This window comes from Schistocerca nitens, chromosome 12 (genome assembly GCF_023898315.1).
Source record: "Schistocerca nitens isolate TAMUIC-IGC-003100 chromosome 12, iqSchNite1.1, whole genome shotgun sequence".
NCBI lineage: Eukaryota > Metazoa > Arthropoda > Insecta > Orthoptera > Acrididae > Schistocerca > Schistocerca nitens.
Window position 1 is genome coordinate 144,594,040 of NC_064625.1, and position 20,056 is coordinate 144,614,095.

A 20,056-nucleotide genomic window follows, 5' to 3' on the forward strand; every position below is an offset into this window, starting at 1 on the left:
GACACATGCCATCTGTGGATGACCTTATTGAAAAACGACATCACGATACTGTTGCAGAAAGCTAACACAATAGGATGTAGGCTCTCTGTGACTACCTGTGGTGCCATGCTGACTATCAATGGTCACCTGAAGTCTTGCATGATGTCTTGCATGATGTCTTGCTACATCATTATGGCAAAGTAATACCAATGTGCCTCTTCAAAACATCGGAGGAATGGGATTTCTCTCCAGCTGAGCACCATATTTGCCAAAGTGAGCCATTCAAGGTAGTGCAGAACAGCGATTCGTCATTAAACACAACGTGAAACCATTCATCAGGAGTCCATGCTTCCTAGTCATTGCTCCACTCCAAATGCAGTCCTCTGTTTTGTGATGCTAATGGGGCAGTAATTTTCTAGTCTGGATAGTGCTAGCCTCCAAGCAGTCGAGGACTGGTTGGTACATCAGTTCTCATCTGATCACCAATGTTAAGTACCACTGGGCATGGTCGATACTTGGATGGGTGACTGTCTGGGTCTGCTGCGCTTTATTGACAATTTTCCCGTTGATTTTGCGGCAGAGGAGCGGGAAAAGTGGTGGTATGAAGTCTCCAGTCACCAGTCTTCGCGTCAATGTCCTGGATCTATTTCTAGACCTCTGTGCAGTATCTTACGGAGTGAGAGCATGTGATACTGTTGGTGATCTGTACGTAGGATGGGACTTTAAGTTCAGTGCTCTAACACCCTTCCTACACATCCTCAATATTCTATCAGATCGGGAAAACAGTTTCTTGACAATTTACCTGTTGTCCAAATGGGTAAGTGTCTTCCATACATTATGAGCAGTGGCAGCATAGGCAACCAAAGGACACGTTTGCGAGTCTATAGCTCGGAGTCGCGCACTGCTGACAGAGTCAATGTCCCGTGGCAGTACAACAGGGAAGGACAGAAGATTGGGCAAAGGCCATTATAGTGGAGGCTTGTCGTACTCAGTAGTCTAGTGGAAGTGGCGGTGATGAGACAGCTGGCGCTGACCTGCTTGAGGTGGTTGCCCCAAGAGACCACACTGGACTCGCATTCGGGAGGACGATGGTTCAATCACGCGTCTGGCCATCCTGATTTAGATTTTCCGTGATTTCCCTAAATCGCTCCAGGCAAATGCCTGGATGGTTCCTTTGAAAGGGGACGGCCGACTTCCTTCCCCGTCCTTCCATAATCCGATGAGACCGATGACCTTGCTTTCTGGTCTCCTCCCCAAAACAACCCAAAAAAACCCCAAAACCCCCAAAACCCAAGAGACCTGCTTGCTCTGTCTCTTTTTCGTACCATTTATCCCATCTAATATAGATGAGACAAGTCGGTCAATTATAGTCTAACAGTTAACTGACCTACTGTTATCATATGATGCTAGTTATGCCACCCTGGTAGAGAACAGAATAGTCATCACAAATAATGGAGAAAACGCTACATAAAGGATGAGTTGTGCGATGTAAACAAAAGTTGGTAGACGTATTTCTACATGTGAAAGATGACGTCTATTCAAATTTCGCTTGAGTCGCATTAGAGTGACGCTAGTAGCGCCAGTATGAGGATGAAAATCAGGTTTGCTTTAAATACGCGCTGTATCTGTCGCGAGCGTTAGTTATCTTTAAAGTTGGATGTGGTGAATTGATGTCACTCAAGAAGCCTTTAAGGCGACAAAGACGCCATTATCAACACCTAACCGAGTTTCAATGGGGTAGGGTAATAGTGCCACGAGAAGCTGGACGTTGCTTCTGTTATAATGTAGAAAGACTTGTCTGGAGTGTAGCCACTCTACATGATCACTGGCAGCTGTGGTCACGAGAATGTACGGTTGCTATAGTTGAATTCTTTTATCTTGGCGGCTCGCGCATGCCCGCCCAGACGCGGGAGATTGCTGCGTTGCCAGTTGCACAGGACGCACGCGCCAAGAGAAGCAGCGCCATAGTATAGCATAGTTCGCAAACTTACGTTTAGGGGGGAGCGCGCAGTACATGAAGTAAAGCCACCACGGCCGCATTAACCCTTTCGCTGCTACAAGGACGTGCTCCCTGCATTCCACACTGTGTGCGATTTTGTCACTGCAGTGCTCGCCTGTGCAGACACATGGTGTTCCGACTGCTTTGACACACTTATCATTCGATTCCACAAAAACTATTTGGCCCAAAAATTAGATTTTTACACATCTTCTTGACTGATGCCTTCCCCCCATAAATGACTTAATTTTGTTTTGATGTTCAACACAGTTATTATGCAGCATTAAATATAGTAAACCATTGCACGACATTTTGAAGAGTTTGCAGAGGTAAAAGTTCATAGAGTATACTTTCCGTATGGTCGATTTTAGTTGCCACAATGTTGAGAATGAAATGTGGACAAGATACCTAAATTTAATATAAAATTTACTGTATAACAATATCTCATATAATTTAAGTACCACATAGGTGTCGTCTGTAATATTGAGAAATATTCCATCTTTCGCGACTGTAACAAAAGTTTTATTTACACCGGGCACGTTTGGCTTTATTTTAAAGCACTTCAATCAATCAAAAGGCAGTACACAAAATACATTAAACAAAACTGTGGACTTACAAAAACATTAGGACTTGAATATACCGTCTATCAGTGAAGTCCCCTGAGCTATGTCAAATATAATTTTTGTGTTTGGCACACACAAACAACATTTATTTGCTAAAACACTGATCAGCCAACACAAACGTTGAATATTGTGTTACCGCAGCACAAAACTACGAAAGGTGACTTGGCAATGGAGGAGACAAAATACTGTCCACTGAAGATGCTTCAAAAGAGAGATAAGCGTCTGGTCTAAATAAGTCACTTATTACAGTTGCAGAAGAGGAATACATTTCAATACCATTGGTAAAACTGCGACTGTGGAACAAAAACAAGACAGAGAACATGAGTACCATTGTGTATGTGCCATACCTTTCATTGATTGAAGTGCTTTAAAATAAAGCCAAACGCGGCCGGTGTAAATAAAACTTTTATAACAGTCGCGAAAGATGGAATATTTCTCAATATTACATACGACAACAATGTGGCACTTAAATTAAATGAGATGTTGAAACTTCCTGGCAGATTGAAACTGTGTGCCCGACCGAGACTCGGACTCGGGATCTTTGCCTTTCGCGGGCAAGTGCTCCACCAACTGAGATACCCAAGCACGACTCACGCCCGGTACTCACAGCTTTACTTCTGCCAGTATCTCGTCTCCTACCTTCCAAACTTTACATATGGTAGAGCACTTGCACGCGAAAGGCAAAGGTCCCGAGTTCGAGTCTCGGTCGGGCACACAGTTTTAATCTGCCAGGAAGTTTCATATCAGCGCACACTCCGCTGCAGAGTGAAAATCTCATTCTGGAAACATCCCCCAGGCTGTGGCTAAGCCATGTCTCTGCTATATCCTTTCTTTCAGGAGTGCTAGTTCTGCAAGGTTCGCAGGAGAGCTTCTGTAAAGTTTGGAAGGTAAGAGACGAGATACTGGCAGAAGTAAAGCTGTGAGTACCGGGCGTGAGTCGTGCTTCGGTAGCTCAGATGGTAGAGCACTTGCCCGCGAAAGGCAAAGGTCCCGAGTTCGAGTCTCGGTCGGGCACACAGTTTTAATCTGCCAGGAAGTTTCATATCAGCGCACACTCTGCTGCAGAGTGAAAATCTCATTCTAAATGAGATGTTGTTATACAATAAATTTTATATGAAATTTAGGTATCTTGTCCACATTTCATTCTCAACACTGTGGCAACTAAAATCGACCATACGGAAAGTATACGCTATGGACTTTTACCTCTGCAAACTCTTCAAAATTTCTTGCAATGGTTTACCATATTTAATGCTGCATAATAACTGCGTTGAACATCGAAACAAAATTAAGTCATTTATGGGGAAAAGGTATCAGTCAAGAAGACGTGTAAAAATCAAATTTTTGGGCCAAATAGTTTTTGTGAAATCGAATGACAAGTGTGTCAAAGCAGTCGGAACACCATGCGTCTGCACAGGCGAGCAGTGCAGTGATGACAAAATCGCGCACAGCGCGGAATGCGGGGAGCACGTGTCTGCAGCAGCGAAAGGGTTAATGAAGAGACAAAGCACTAGAAATTTCGAAAAATTGCATTCAAACGAATAAAATTTGTTAAGTATGGCACTTCAAATATTGTTTTTAAATAAAGAAAATATTACGCACCTCATAAGGATTGAACTAATAACCTTTCACATAGAAAGCAAACACCTTCACCGTTTTTTTTTTTTTTTTTTTAATCTCATTTTGTTCGTTTTCGTTCGTTGTATATGCTCTAAGCGGACGTCTAAAGACACCCGTTTTAGTTCGTTGTTGATCCATTAACTCAGTTTTTTATTACAGAGGGCAGCTGGCCCTCTGACCGAACACGCTGAGCTACCGTGCCGGCTGCCGTTAAGCTAACACAGTTCGTCTGTGTTACTTACTACTTGAGAAGTATAACACGTGACGAAAACATACTGACAAACACCGTTGGTATGACTATGAATTACTCACTCTTCGTCGAAGTACAATAGGAAATAAACAATTACTGCTGTTCTTTATTGCGAAAAAGCGGTTCCTGAGATTGATACAAACACCTTTCCTTGTTATCGCCTGAATTAGGAGTCTTATTGCTTGTTTTGTTTAATTAATTAATAGAATATGAAGCAAATGGTATAAAGAATGCTTTTTCCAAACTTTCTATAAAAGAAAGTCTGCTATCAAGACATTGCTTTTGTTCAATTTATTTATGACTGAACGTTTCTAAAACTGAAGACACTCGTCCGTGCTCTGCTCTGCAGTCGAGATCTGGCAACGTCGTTCTCTGTTCATTGGCTGACTGTGTTTTGTGACGTCAGATGCGCAGAACGAACCTAAACTCGGCCGCCAACATAAATGACGCGCACTTTAGAAGACCGGGCTCCAGACGGCCAAACAGTACTACCAAGATGGAAGATCATCGTGTTCGGCAGATGGCTCTGGCGCATCGTACTCTCAACTGCAGCAGCAGTTTGAGCAGAAGTTGGCACCACAGTGACTCAACGAATCGTTACAAATGGGTTACTTCAAGGACAGCTCCGGGCCAGACGCCCTGCTGTGTGCACTCCACTGACCCAAAACCACCGCCATTTGCGACTTGAGTGGGGTCATACGAGAGCTCCCTTGAGGGCAGGGTGGAGGTCTGTCGTGTTTTCTGATGAAAGCTGGTTCTGGCTCAGCGCCAGTGATGGGCGTATTTGGTTAGGAGAAGGCCATGCAAGATACATTGGACATACAACTGGAGTTCTGGTTGGTTGGTTGCTTGACTAAAGAGCGAGGTCATCGGTCCCACTGGAATAGGGAAGGATGGGGAACCATCCTGGCACTTGCCTGAAGCGATTTAGAGAAATAATGGAAAACCTAAATCACGATGGCCAGATACGGATTTGAACCGTTGTCCTCCAAATGCGAGTCCAGTGTGCTACGGAGTTCTGGTCTGCGGTGCGATTTCGTATGACAAGAGGAGCACTCGCCTAGTTATTCCACGCACCCTGACTGCAAATTTGTAAGTCTGTCTGGTGATTCGACCTGTTGTGCTGCTATCCATGAACAGCATTCCAGGAGGTGTTTTCCAACAGGATAACGCTCGACCACATACCACTGTTGTAACCTAACACGGTCTGTGGAGTGTCGACATCTTGCCTCGGTCTGCTCGATTACCAGATCTGTCTTTAATGGAGCACGCATGCGACGTCATCGGACGACATGCCCAGCGCCATCCACAAATAGCATTAAGCGTCCCTTTATTGACCGACCATGTGCAAGAGGCATTGGACCTAAACCTGGAGTTCTGGAGTTGCGATTTCGTATGACAGGACGAGCAATCTCGTGGTCATCGTGTGCCCTCTGACTGCAAAATTGTACATCTGTCTGGTGATTTGATTGTTGTCCTGCCATTCTCGAACAGCATTCCAGAGGGTGTTTTCCAACACGATAAAGCTCGTCCACATACCGCTCTTGTAACCCAACATGCTCTCCAGAGTGTCGACATGTTGTCTTGCCCTGCTCTATCAACAGATCTGTCTCCAGTCGAGCACACATGGGGCATCACTCGACAACTCCAGCGCCTTCCACAAACGGCATTAAACGTGCCTGTATTGACCGCCTAAGTGCAGCAGGGATGGAACTCCATCTCGCAAACTGACATCCGCCGCCTGTACAACACAGTGCATGGACGTTTGCATGCTTTCATTCAACATTCTCGTGACTACACCGGTTGTTAATGTATCAGCATTTCGCATTTGCAATGGCTTATCTCGCGCTTACATTAACCTGTGATCTTGCAGTGATAGTCACTTAAACATGTTACCTAGACCTTACCGAAACTTCATTACTGTACATCAATTATTCTTTGGTGTTGCGATTTTTTTCCCGTCCGTGTAGTTTCTCGGCCTCTTGTTAGATTATCATATCAGCGCATCAAGGTTGCTTGGGATTGCTGTCTTTTCTTTTGTTTTTAACGTAGCCAAAAACAGCCTGTGTGAGAGCGGGATTCCCTTTTGTCGCCTGCTAACAAAAAATGAGTCACGTCTGCAAGGCTGGATGGGTGACTCTTTAGAAATGCAGCGAATTTCGTGACGTGTAGTGATTTATTTAGCGTATGGCTTTCCATACAACATTAATACATCAAGTGTTAGACATTAAAATCTTATAACAATCATGAATATAATTTATGTTTATATTGGTCAGTTAAAAGGTTATATCGAGGTTTGAGATCCATTCTAGCGCCGATGGGGATGCCTCCAGGAAGTCGGACCAGTTCCCTGCATATGCTCGCAAGCATTCACCATGGATGTGTTGGATCGTCTGTCTAGGGGTACCGCAGTCGCATTCTGGTGACATCGCTCTTCCCCATTTGTGTAGTGAATCCGCACATCTGCCATGTCCAGTACGTATTCGATTTAATGCGGACCATGTGTTCCGTGTTAGTTCCATTCCAGAGATGTTGCAGTTATAGCTCTCAAACCAGGTCTGTAGTTGGTCATTTGTCTTTTGGTTCCAATCTAGTCTCCATTGTTTCATGTGGTCATAGTTATTATTTTGAAGCTGCTCAGCTGTGCGTATGGGTGGCTTTCTTGATTTCAATCGAGTGTGTCGCAGTTGTGAGAATTCTTCTTTAATTGGTAGTTCTGGTTTTGTCTCAATCTTTCTGAATTCGTGCAGTAGGGCCGCTTTTCTACGCAGGTCCGGGGGCAAGATATTACATAGAACCGGTAACCAGTACGTGGGCGTTGATTTAACAGTTCCAGAAATCAACCTCATTGTGTTATTTAATTGCCTGTCAATAAGTATGGTGTGACAGCTATTAATCCAGACTGGAGCGCAGTACTCAGCCACAGAGAACACTAAGGCGATAGATGAGGTGCGTAATGTTTTTGCGTTAGCTCTCCAAGTAGTACCGCTAAGTTTTTGAATGATGTTATTCCGTGTTCCAATTTTTTTGCAGTGGTGTTCTCCAGATCTTTTCGGTAAGAAAGAGTGCGATCCAATGTTATACCTAAGTACTTTGGAAACTTATTATGTAGTGATGTGTAGTGATGAACATCATGTATTCACGGTCATTACAGTTTTTTTTCCCTATAGTTGTGGTCCTATCATAGCAGAACTGCATGCCTTCGCCGAAGGTAAGAATCATCGCTGTTTCACGGTTGCACTATCAATATGGCTCTTCGTTGCTAGTCTAGAGCAACGTTTATTTTTTTTTATTTTCGCATTCTAGGTGCACACATAAAGTTTTGGCTACTTGTTGCTAATGCGTTACCCGCTGTTCCTAAACCTAAGTCACACTTCACTCGCACTTTTGTAGTATTTTAAAACGGTTTTTATCACCTTCTCATGCTAGATAGGACCATAACTCTAATCCGTTTTGATGTTTTTTTCTAAAGATTCCTCAAAAATGCAAGACGCGTCAGTACCGCTTTTACTGTCATTGCAGCATAGACTGTTTTCTCGTACTGGAAACGTTTACCTGTCTTCAGCTAAGACAACTCCAAATACAAATAATATCATATAAATGAAGTGAACTACGCACGGAGTTGTACTTTCCATTAAGAATAATGCAAGCAGCGCTTTTTTTTTCTAAAAACGTTTGAGGGTACTCCGACCTTGGTGTAATGCACTGATGTCATTCGTATTGCAATTAGCAACACGAAAAAATGAAATAAAAAATTTAGTCCGTGAAATAAATCTTTGGCACTTTTCCAAATTCTCAACATCGTAAAAAAATTACTTTGTCAACGAAAAAGTGTAGGGGTACGCATCCCCCAACGTTCCCCCAGAAAAACAGCACTGCATGCAAGTGATGAATTCCGACTGATGTCTTGTGGTCACTGGGGCCAAACTGAACACTGTGCTGACAACGCAATCCACACGGATCCCAACTGACAAGGGGAGGCCGCCAATTGTGAAATTCAGATTCAGTTCATCCTGCGCATAAAAAAAGCTCATGGCCAGAGGTGTAATGTGGCAAAGCACCAAGATGCACTTCTCAGCCGTTGTCGAGAAAATCGACGGTTAAAATAAACCGTTGCTGTGAAATACTCTCTACGATCATCAATTTCCTAGTGTCGTGGCGCAGCGGTAAGCGCTCGGGTTCGTAATCTGAAGGTCGCCGGATCGAATCTCGCGCCATGCAACTTTTTTAAGTATTTTTTGTAATTCAAATACACAATTCCCGGCAATCAGTTGCAATAATTATGCATATAATAAGTTGTTGAAAGTCGTTTGTCGTGGAAAAACTGGCGACTTCGAACATCATTATGTTTTCCGCAAACAAAGTTGTATTTCACAAATGTTATTAATTGTCTTCATAATGTTAACCACGTATAGTTAACGGAAGACGTAGAAACGGTATTCCGAAACGAATACGTATAGCGTAAGTCAAACGTTCGAATTAGAATATAATCCCCACGAACACAAATTTGCTGTGGCAGGTATGAAATATAAACTCCGTTACTCGGTCGTTACACTTGAGGGACAGACGTTGAATGGGCCGAAACGAGCCGCCGCATAACAGCGTAGTTGCCTGCTAACTTCGAAAGAAGGTAGATGCGGTCCCTAGCGCAACTTATAACATCGTCGAAAATCAGTGCGGACGTGAGGGCTTTGGTACACCCTGTTAAACAAACGGAAAAATGGAGGCGGTACAATTGGAGAGCGATCCGCCTTCACCAACATGCATAAGCGATTCATTAATATATATATATATATATATATATATATATATATATATATATATATATATATATATAAACTATTAATGAATTGTAATTCATATATATATAAATTACAATAAACTAATACTAAAAAAATGTTGCATGGCGCGAGATTCGATCCGGCGACCTTCGGATTACGAACCCTAGCGCGTACCGCTGCGCCACGACGCTGTAGAAAATTGATGATCGTAGAGAGTATTTCACGGCAACGGTTTGTTTAACTGTCGATTTTCTCGACAACGGCTGAGAAGTGCATCTTGGTGCTTTCCCACATTACACCTCTGGCCATGAGCTTTTATTATGCGCAGTATGAATCGAATCTGAATTTCACAATTGGCGGCCTCCCCTTGTGAGTGGTAGCACCCGCGCGTAGAGTGTCTGCCACAACGTAAATATTCCAGTTCTAAATACCTGAGTTAGGGCTGTATGGCAGGACGTACTACACGATTTCGTACCTACAGGAGAACGGCTACACAAAACTAAGACCTTCACCACAGTACACGAAATGTCAACTAACTGAAACCTCGCCGCGTATATTCAGTTGTAGGTCTTAGTCTCAGATTTGGACATGGACCAGGGAAAAGTTAGCAATTATCAACAGAACCAGTGAGAACGCATAATAGTGCAACAAACCACAAAACAGAAATAGTGACTATTCAAAAATGGTTCAAAACGTTCTGAGCACAATGGGACTTAACATCTGAGGTCATCAGTCCCCTAGAACTTAGAACTACTTAAACCTAACCTAACCTAAGGATATCACACAATACATTCCCGACGCAGGATTCGAACCTGCGAGCGTAGCGGTCGCACGGTTCCAGACTGAAGCGCCTAGAACCGCTCAGCCACACCGGCCGGCAGTGACTATTCCCGGAGACGAAAAATGACAGTTGCTCATCGGTAATTGTGCCTACTACATTCTAACTACGGAATGTTCGTCACTCAATCAATATAACTGTATTTCAGAATGACATTTTAAAAGTTTGGGGACGGGTTCCTTACGCCAAAACAAGAGAAAAAGTACTAGTAAATATGGGCTTCAAAATGCACACATTACGATCTACGAGCATTTGTTCATCGTCGATGCTGTGAAGGAAGTCTCTTTATTTTACACGTCTAGTTCTGCAGGACTAAATTGAGGAGCAAACCTCGAAGGTCATGGAACGTGTCAGTACATGAAATTATAATATAAAAGTAATAACACACAAAATAAAATATTTATGAACCCAAAAAAGAGGAGCCATAAGTTTATGTAAACGCAATCAACAATGTAACAAAGGAATCAGCCAAACTCCTCGACAGAACAGAAGGAATGACCCACGAGGAAACTCATCGGCTTCGATTTGAAAGCCCATCCATTACTGCCAAGATTTTTTACTTCTTGTGGTAACTTACTGAAAATGGATGCAGCAGTATACTGCAGACCTTTCTGCACAATAGTCAAGAAAGTGCGATACAAATGCAGGTTGGATTTCTGCCTAGTATTAACTGAGTCAAAGCTGTTAATTCTTGGTTGGTTGGTTTAAAAAGGGGGGGGGGCAAACTGCGAGGTCATCGGCCCCTTGTTCTCAGTAGAACCATTACCTAAGGGAAAGAAGAAAACAAAGAAGACCTACGGCGCAATAACAGCAGAAAGAAGGAACCAGAAGAACGATAGAAGGACAACAAATCCTACAATGGACAAAACAGTACAAGAAAACGACAGAGGGACGCGAGAAACAGGGAGAAGAAGTTAAAAACAAGAAAGCAGATTATCATGGCTGGCTGACCATGAGAATAAAAAAAAGGAGAAGCCAGCCACTCTGCAACACATTAAAACCTCCACGCTAAAAGCCCTGGGGTGGAGTACAGAAAGGGACAAAGACCATGCACTAAAACTCAGATCAAATGATAAAACCAACCCACAGGAGTAAAACGTAAAACTAAAGCTGCTGTTGAGGCATTGTCACCCAACACCGAAGGTAGGGTGCTGGGAAAGTTAGATATCCACCGCAAAGTGGCTAAAAGTGGGCAGTCCAGCAAGAGGTGGCTGACTCTCATTTGGGAGTCACAGCGACACTGAAGTGGGTCCTCGTGACAGAGAAGGTAACCATGTGTGAGCCACATATGGCCACTGCAGAGGTGGCAAAGGACAACTGATTCCCTGCGAGAAGCCCACAGGGAAGACTTCCACACATTCGCAGTCTCCTTAATGATACACAGTTTGTTGTGCATACTGTTATGCCACTCCGAATCCCAAAGTCGAAAAACCTTGCGGCGTAAGACGGAACACAGGTCAGTTCCAGAGATGCCCAGGAGCAGTTTCCGCATAGCCTGTTTGCCAAGCCTGTCAGCAAGTTCGTTGCCTGCGATTCCGACGTATCTTGGGGTCCACACAACCACCACTGAACGACTGGAATGTTCCAGGGCATAAATGGACTCCTGGATGTTCGCTACCAAAGGATGGCGTGGATAGTGTTGGTCGATAACTTTTAAGCTGGTCAGGGAAGAAACGACTCACCAGAACAGGAACGGGTGTACTGGAGTGCACGAGATATGGCCACAAGCTCTGCAGTGCACTCACTGCAGCTACCGGGCAAGGAATTCTGTTCAATATGGCCTCTGTGGGCATAGGCGAAGCCAACATCGAGCCGTCGGTGTAAATCACTTCAGAGCCCCGGAACACGTCAAGCATCGAGAGGAAGTGACAGTGGAGAGCAGCAGGGTTAACAGGGTCCTTAGGGCCATGCAAAAGGTTCAGACGAAGCTTCGGCCGACATGTACACCATGGAGCTGTACGTGAATGGACCTCAAGCAGGGGTGGTAAAGTGATAGACTCCAGTTCAAAGAGAAGGGATCACACGCAAACCACAATCATGAGCCCTAACCTGGACCACCGATGCAGGAGATGAACTGCTGCGGGTGGGAAAAGACTGTAATTGGGATTCTCAGGAGAACTACGAATGTGTGCATCATAACTGGCGAGCAGTTGTACACGTCGGGTCTGCAATGGAGGGACTCCGGCCTTCCACCAGGACACTGGTCACCGGACTCGTTCTAAAAGTTCTGTCACTAGGCGAACGCTACATTGGTGCACTGGGTCGAGTAAAGGCAACGCTGAGGGTGCCGCCGAACCGTAAACCAGACTCTCATAGTCAAGGTGGGATTGAACAAGGGCTATGTAGAGCTGCAGCGGCGTAGAGCGATCTGGACCCCAGTTGGTGTTGCTCAGGCAGCGGTGAGCATTGAGGCATTTTCAGCACTCTCGCTTAAGCTCACGAAGGTGACATAGCCAAGTCAAAGGTTCAAAGGCTCTGAGCACTATGGGACTTAACATCGGTGGTCATCACTCCCCTAGAACTTAGAACTACTTAAACCTAACTAACCTAAGGACTTCACAAACATCCATGCCCGAAGCAGGATTCGAACCTGCGACCATAGCGGTCACGCGGTTCCAGACTGAAGCGCATAGAACCGCACGGCCACACCGGCCGGCATAGCCAAGTCAATCGGGAGTTGAAAACCAGTCCTAATAATAGATATGTCTGAACTACAGTGAGCGAATCATCATTAAAGTTCAGGTTCTGGATGAATGGTACGACGCCGACAGAAGTGCATGACACGCGACATTGTGGTTGAGAACTGGAAGCTGTGGGCTAGAGCCCATGACTGCGCCTTGTGAATGGCTCCCTGTAGGCACCGCTCAACAACACCAGTACTGGAGGAGCGACACAGAATGCAGAAATCCGCATACAGAGAAGGGAGACCGACGGCCCTACAGCTGCTGCTAGGCCATTAATAGCCTCTTAAAATAGAGACACACTCAATACAGAGCCCCACAGAAAGCCATTCTCCTGAATACGGGGGCAACTATGGATAGCTCCAACTTGTACACGGAAAGTATGGAACATCAAGAAGTTTTGGATAAAAATCGGGAGCAGTCCCCAGAGACCCCACTCCTACAATGTGGCAAGGATATCAGTGGTAGAGCAAACCTGGCCAGAAGCTGCCCAGACATGGAGCCAGTAGGCCACGTGACTCCAGGATCCAGCCCAACCACTGACACACCATACATTTCAGCAGTTTACAGAGAAAGTTGTTGTGGCTGATGGTCCGATAGCTATCCACATCAAGCGGATTTTTACCATGTTTTAGCACCAGAATGATGGTGCTCTCCTGCCATTACGATGGAAAGACGCCATCGCACCAGATCCGGTTGATGAAGACAAGGACATATCACCTGTAGTCAGACGAGAGAGTGTGGATCGGATCTTGCCTAGAAGCTGTGTTAGGGCAATATGCAATTGCACTGAGGGTCTCCCACTCTGTAAATGGGGCGTTATAGAGTTCACTGTGGTGTATAGTGAACGAGAGGACATTCCTCTCCATCCGCCATTTGAGGGTGCGAAAGGCTGGGGGCTAGTTCTTCGACACAGAGGCTAGATCATTGTGCTCAGCAAAGTGCTCAGCAATCGCGTTTGCGTCGGTGGATAGATGCCATTGATGTTAGCGCCAGGGACACCTGTTGGGGTCTGGTACCCAAAAAGATGTCTGATCTTCGTCCAGATTTGGGAAGGTGGCATATGGCACCCAATGGTCGACTCATACCTCTCCCTCCTGCTTCCGTCGTTTTATAAGCAGGCGAACTCAGGCACGGAGCCGCTTAAAGGTTATTAGGTGCTCTAGGGAACTGCCGCTTATGTCGCTGTAGAGCTCGCCCACGCTCTTTAATTGCCTCAGCGACTTCCAGCGACCACCAAGGGACTGTCTTTCGCCGGGGCCAGCCTAGAGAACGAGGGATCGCATTTTCCGCCGCAGAAATTATCGTAGTGACCTGCTCAATCACAACATCGAGGCACCACGTGGGGGAGATTCAACGGTGACAGCAGAGGTGAAGGCTACCCAGTCTGCCTTGTTTAAAGCCGGTCTGGGTAGGCGTCCGACGTCATGATGCCAAAGCAGTGACAGGAAGATGGGGAAGTGGTCACTGCCACACAGGTCGTCATGTTCTCTCCAGCAAATTGATAAATCGATGGCCGAGTAACTACCATGAGCCACACTAAAATGTGTGGCAGCCCCAGTATTTAAGAGGCAGAGGTGGAGGTGGAATTGGGACAGTAAATTTTCGACATCTCTGCCACGGCTAGTAAGCATGGTGCTACCCCACAAGGGGTTATGGGCGTTAAAATCTCCCAAAAGTAGGAAAGATTTAGGGAGTTGATCAGTCAGTGCAGCCAATATGTTCAGGGGTACCGTACCATATGGAGGGAGGTATACATCGCAGACAGTCATTTCCTTCGTCGTCCATATCTTGACAGCCACAGTTTCAAGAGGAGTTTGAAGGGGCACAGCTTCAGGACATAAACGCAAACTCCATCTGACTACTATATTCGCTACAGTTCTTATAATATCCCCTATAGCCGCGAAGGGCAGGGGTTCGCATTGCTAGGAACCAGGTTTTCTGGAGGGCACTGCAGAAAGCAGGTGTAAAGCTTAACAGTTGCCGTAGCTCAGCCAGGCGGTGGAAAAAAAAAAAACGTGCAATTCCACTGGAGCATGACTTGATCATGAGACTGGGAAGGCATGAAACATTCAATGAGGCAGTTTACGCCTCAGGATCACCTGCTGCCACCGACTTATTTCCTGAACAGGCTATATCCAATGTGTGCGAGGGTCTGGCGAGATTTAGGTCCTCAGCAGATGCCAGAATCTTCACCTCAGACACAGAGCTTGTATGCAGTGGTGCTGTGGGTGCCACTGCAATTCCCTTGGCCTTGGGGGTCTTCTTTCTGGATTTCTCTCTCTGATCCTTGGGTTTTTCTGGCTGAGAGGGCTTGAGTGATTCAGTCTCTGGGACTGCAGATGATCATGAAGCCCTATGACCATCTGTTTTTGGGCACTTCAGCCACTGTCAGGTGTCATATTTCCCACTAGCAGAGATCTGGGAAGGGAGTGACCCAAGGGACCCCTTCCTAGCGAGAGGAGCTGAAGAAGACGTACGATTCTCCGGCTGAGAAGTGGAGACTGGTGTCCCTGATGGTTGGGAGGACAGTCCTCCTGAGGTAGGTGGTGTGAGAGCAACAGGGAGGGAAGTGCCCCCCCCACCATCAAGGGGGCAGGTGTAGTCTTTTGGCTCTGAGAGCTGGCTGGAATGCATGGAACTGATGGGGCTACAACTGTTCCTGTAGTGGTGGCATAAGATGGTTCAAATGGCGCTGAGCACTATGGGACTTGACACCTGGTGTCATCAGTCCCCTAGAACTTAGAACTAATTAAACCTAACTAACCTAAGGACATCACACACATCCATGCCCGAGGCAGGATTCGAACCTGCGACTGTAGCAGTCATGCGGTTCCGGACTGAAGCGCCTAGAACCCCTCGGCCACCGCGGCCGGCACGGTGGCGTAAGAGGTGGTAATAGCCACAGGATTTAGGTGCTGAAATTTCCTCTTAGCTTCAGTGTAAGTCATTCGGTGCAGGGTCTTGTATTCCATGATTTTCCTTTCTCACTGTAAAATCCTGCCATCTGGTGAGGCACCAGTGGCAACCCGATTATCCCTTGGACCCCGATGGACGCACCAGACGAAATGAACTCCTTGTCACTCTGAACAGCTTGTTGTTGTCAGACGGCAAAAGTAGTAAGTCCCTGTGGAATATAATACTGTGGGCCATATTCAAACTCTAATGAGGTGTGATGGTAATGGAAACATCCCACAGCTTGTCACAGGCAAGTAATGCCCTTGACTTGGCAGAAGACGCCGTTTTTAACAATACTGACCCTGACCGCATTTTGGACAATCCCTTCACCTCCCAAAACTTGTCCTCTAAATGCTCTACAAAAAGCTGAAGCTTCATCAAAGAAGTCCCCATCAGCTCTTGTACATACAAGGTACCAGGGCGAATAAAGTTTGCTGCCATCCTTAGCCTGGCATTCCTCCCATGATGTGGCCAGGGAGGGGAACGATTTAGGATCATACTTCCTTGCATTGCACTGAGACTTGGAACGCTTAAAGACTGTTGGTGTTTGATCACCAGCAAGTGATGGCGTGTCATCCGCTCTGATGCCACCAACTCCGACTAGGGGCCCTCACCACGGGCGCCACCCAGCTGCAGCAAAGGCCACCTGGCAGGATGGCCATTGCCGGGAGGTCCGATGCCCTAGGATGACAGGCATCTACCCCTTGGCATACGTGTGGAGTTAACGGCGCAGGAATCAGCAAAGCGATCCCTGTGTAGTCACAGGGCGCCAACCAACAGAACACATGTCGGCCCCACCACAAAGGACTGGCTACCGTGCTGGATATGAGGTGCAAAGAATTCCATGGTCATCGTTGGCCCAGAAAATGACACTGCATAGTGGATGGAGGAAAACGCAACCACGAAAGTGTTCTCGCTCAAGAGCTGGAGGAGGATGAGAGGGATTGCAATGCCATGACGAGAAAGTGGGCTAAACATCTCAATCCACGATGGACATGATGCCAAATTTTGGAAAATGAAGGTCAAATCCTCCTACAGGGGACCATCACACAAAGGCCGAAAGGTGTGAGACACCTCTTACGACAGGCAGGAATACCTTGGGCCTATTATAACCCCTGAGCCTGCAGCGGCTGCTAAGTTTTGGGGATAAGCTGATACTGTTAACAAGAAACGACAGTAAAGAAAATATATATATATATATATATATATATATATATATATATATATATATATATATATATATATATATATATGTCAGAATAGCCAGACTAATGAACAGGGGATCGACAAGAGGTTCACGAACTTACCCCACTTATTGTCTGAACCACCTGTTTCCTTCGAGAATGGGAAGAATATAATACCGTGCATCATAAGCGAATGAAAATAAGCTAAGCAAACTATTTTTTGTCTTGAACTATCACTTACTTCAGATGCTAGTCGAATAGTAAAAATGGCAGCATGAAATCTCTGAACAGGATCCTGAAAGTGGGCTTTCCACGGCAGTTTACTATCAATCTGAACACCAAGAAATTTGAACTGTTAAATTTCACTAATCATATGCCCATTATGTGAAATTAAAACTTCAGATTTTGCTGAACTGTGTTTATAAAATATAAAAACTGAGTCTTACTGTGATTTAGCGTTAATTTATTTTCTACAAGCCGTGAACTTATCTCATGGAATGTGTTATTTGAAAGAGTGCCAATGTTGCACTGAGTATCCATTACTACGAAGCTAGTGTCATCAGCAAACAGAAATATTTTAGAAGCACTTTTGTGAAATATGAGAATTTGTGACAATTTCTCCTCCAAGCTAATTAAAAGAAATTAAGAATCTTTGTCTTAAAAAGATGAGAAGTTTATTTCATCAAAAATGGAGGTTTCCACAGTGAAACTGTGGTCAACATGGCGGAAGAGCCATAGATTTCACCAGAAAGAAATTTCATGCAAAGAACTGCTTACTGTTACTGTAAGATTTTTCACGTTTTAGCAATGTAGTATCGTACCATTTGTGTCATGATGTAATGAATCTTCATACTGTGCCATGCAAAATAAACAAATACTTATTACTGACTAGATCACGGGGTCTCTTGTTCAATTGCCCATGGTTTGTCGAGGGACTGGCAGAGTTGAATCAGCATTGACTGACGGACCCATATCTGTCTTCCAGGGTCAGTTCGACTCAACACTAAGGATGGGAAAAACCAACTGGTTAAAACAGAAACTGCTTTTTTCATTCCGAGTAACCGCTAGCTTTCGGTATTTTTTTTACTAATAACCGGATGTATGAGTAAAACTGATGTATCATTTTGTCACTGCAGTGGTGTTAACATTTTTGATTTTTAAATAACTTTTTTTAAGCGACTCATGTTTGTTCATAAAATTTCCATTGCTTTCAGATAAATATTGCGTTATTATAGACAATGGAAAAAGCAGTCAGAGCTATTTTAATAACAACTCTGATAGTTATTAACAATGAGTGACAAAAGCATAGCATTGCTGTGTCAATAATGCACCTGTTGTCATTCACTACACCTTCGGTTTTTGGGAGCATAGTTCAAGGTGTATGGTAGACCTGTCATTTCCAGCTGCAAAACATTCATTGTTGGCGGCAACTTTGGTGGCTTCTGATTTACTGGAATTATCTTTGAATAATACCGTTTCTGATGAAAGGAGTCGACCAACAGATCAGTTCATCACAGAGTATTTATGGACAGATTGGACAGTAAGTATTGACATTTTAACTATTGTCAAGCATTTGTTGTTGTTAAACCTATTTTGTCAACTGTTCATTTGTATTTTTTAAAGAGTGTTTTTAGTTTAATCTTCAAAGACTCAATTACATTCACATTCCTGTTAAACAGTAAATAAAATTATTTGGTTATGAAACGGGTTTTCATTCGAAATAGTTAAAGAAGAACGCTACAAATTTTACACGAAAGCTTATCATTCATCTGACATTTCTGCGAAATAATGAAATAAAAAAAGAAATTAGGGCAATGATAATAAACTGAAAACTTAAAAATTCATTAATTATATGTAATGAAAATAGAAAGTAGACGGTCTACAAAGTACGCCTTTACGTGTTTGTGGTCCTTGAACACGGGCAACATAGCAAGAAAAATAGTTTTCTCCAACCTCAGTTTTCACCCTTTAACACTGACTGTTCGTGTTGTCCAAATAGTTGTATTATCTCCGATTATAGCATAATTTTTTAGAGGAGTTTAAAAAAACTAGAATAAATAGGATAATACTTGTGATTTTTTGTAGGATACTTCCCAAAAAAAAGCAGCGAACAGTTATGCACAAAGTTTTCTTTTATTCATCTGTTTCAATTGATAGTTTCATTATATATATATCTTGAAACATATAATGCAAAAGCCCTAGGGACTCTCAGAATTTTTCAATCTTCGTTCGATGCTACGTTTGTTTCTGGATATAACAGAAATAAAAAACCTGTTATTTTGAGCGGTTATAACAGTCATTTTAAACTGGAGATGAAAAAAAAAATACGATATGGCCAAAACCAATTCTTTCAGGAACAACCGCCATCCATAATTGGAGCCCCTGCTGCTGCCATGGGTAGCCATTCTGTGTATTGAATTTCGCATCCTCTGTACTCTGTAGATGACCTACAAATTTTCATGTATTTGTCCTACTGCACTGTATTCGAATAAAAAGTAAAATTCGTTACTTTTTACCATTCCTACCGTTGCAATTTCAGTTGGCAGCAATGTACATAATTTTTTGTTGCCGACAGCAGGGACATCTCTACCAGTGGCAGTCGCTGCTGGGCTCGGGGTAGTGGCCCTACTGGCGCTGACGTCGACTGTGGTTGTGGCCGTGTGGTGGAAGAAGAGGCGGAGTGGCAAGGGCCTCCTCGAACAAGGTAGGCTCACAGTCAATGACAAACACTATGCGAAAAAAAATTGCAATTTGTTGACAAATGAAGGAGTATTTTTTGGACACAACCCAGGATACATTACTACAGTTTCTCGAGTCAACCTGGGATCTGTTTCTGAAATTACTGAAAAGTCTTATAAGTCTATTGAAACACTAGAATTTTCTCCACAGATTCATCCACGAATATGTTTGACACATATACTGAACACACCTCCTTTCTCTCTTTATGTCCACCTCAACCTCTCATCTCTATCTGTCTGTCTCCACTTCCCAATCTCACTGTCTCATCTTCCTTCCCCCCTCTTTTTGTCCATTTCCTCCACCCCTCCATGGCCACATCTTCATCCTCCATCTCTCTGACCACATGCTCCTCCAAATCTCTCTTTCTAACTGCCCTTCTCCACCTGCCCACTACCCATCTAAACCTTCCA

The 20,056-nt window shown here is 44.3% G+C and overlaps 1 protein-coding gene across 2 annotated transcripts in view; it reads left to right on the top strand.

The window, feature by feature from the left end:
• LOC126215276 (epidermal growth factor-like protein) overlaps positions 1–20,056 on the top strand; it is a 188,235-nt gene that overhangs the window by 141,763 nt on the left and 26,416 nt on the right. Inside the window, exon 8 of one of the 2 annotated variants that reach the window (XM_049941964.1) lies at positions 19,483–19,611. In XM_049941964.1, the coding sequence (XP_049797921.1) occupies positions 19,483–19,611 (129 nt within the window). The remainder of the gene's footprint in view (positions 1–19,482; positions 19,612–20,056) is intronic. The other variant, XM_049941965.1, reaches the window with a different exon arrangement.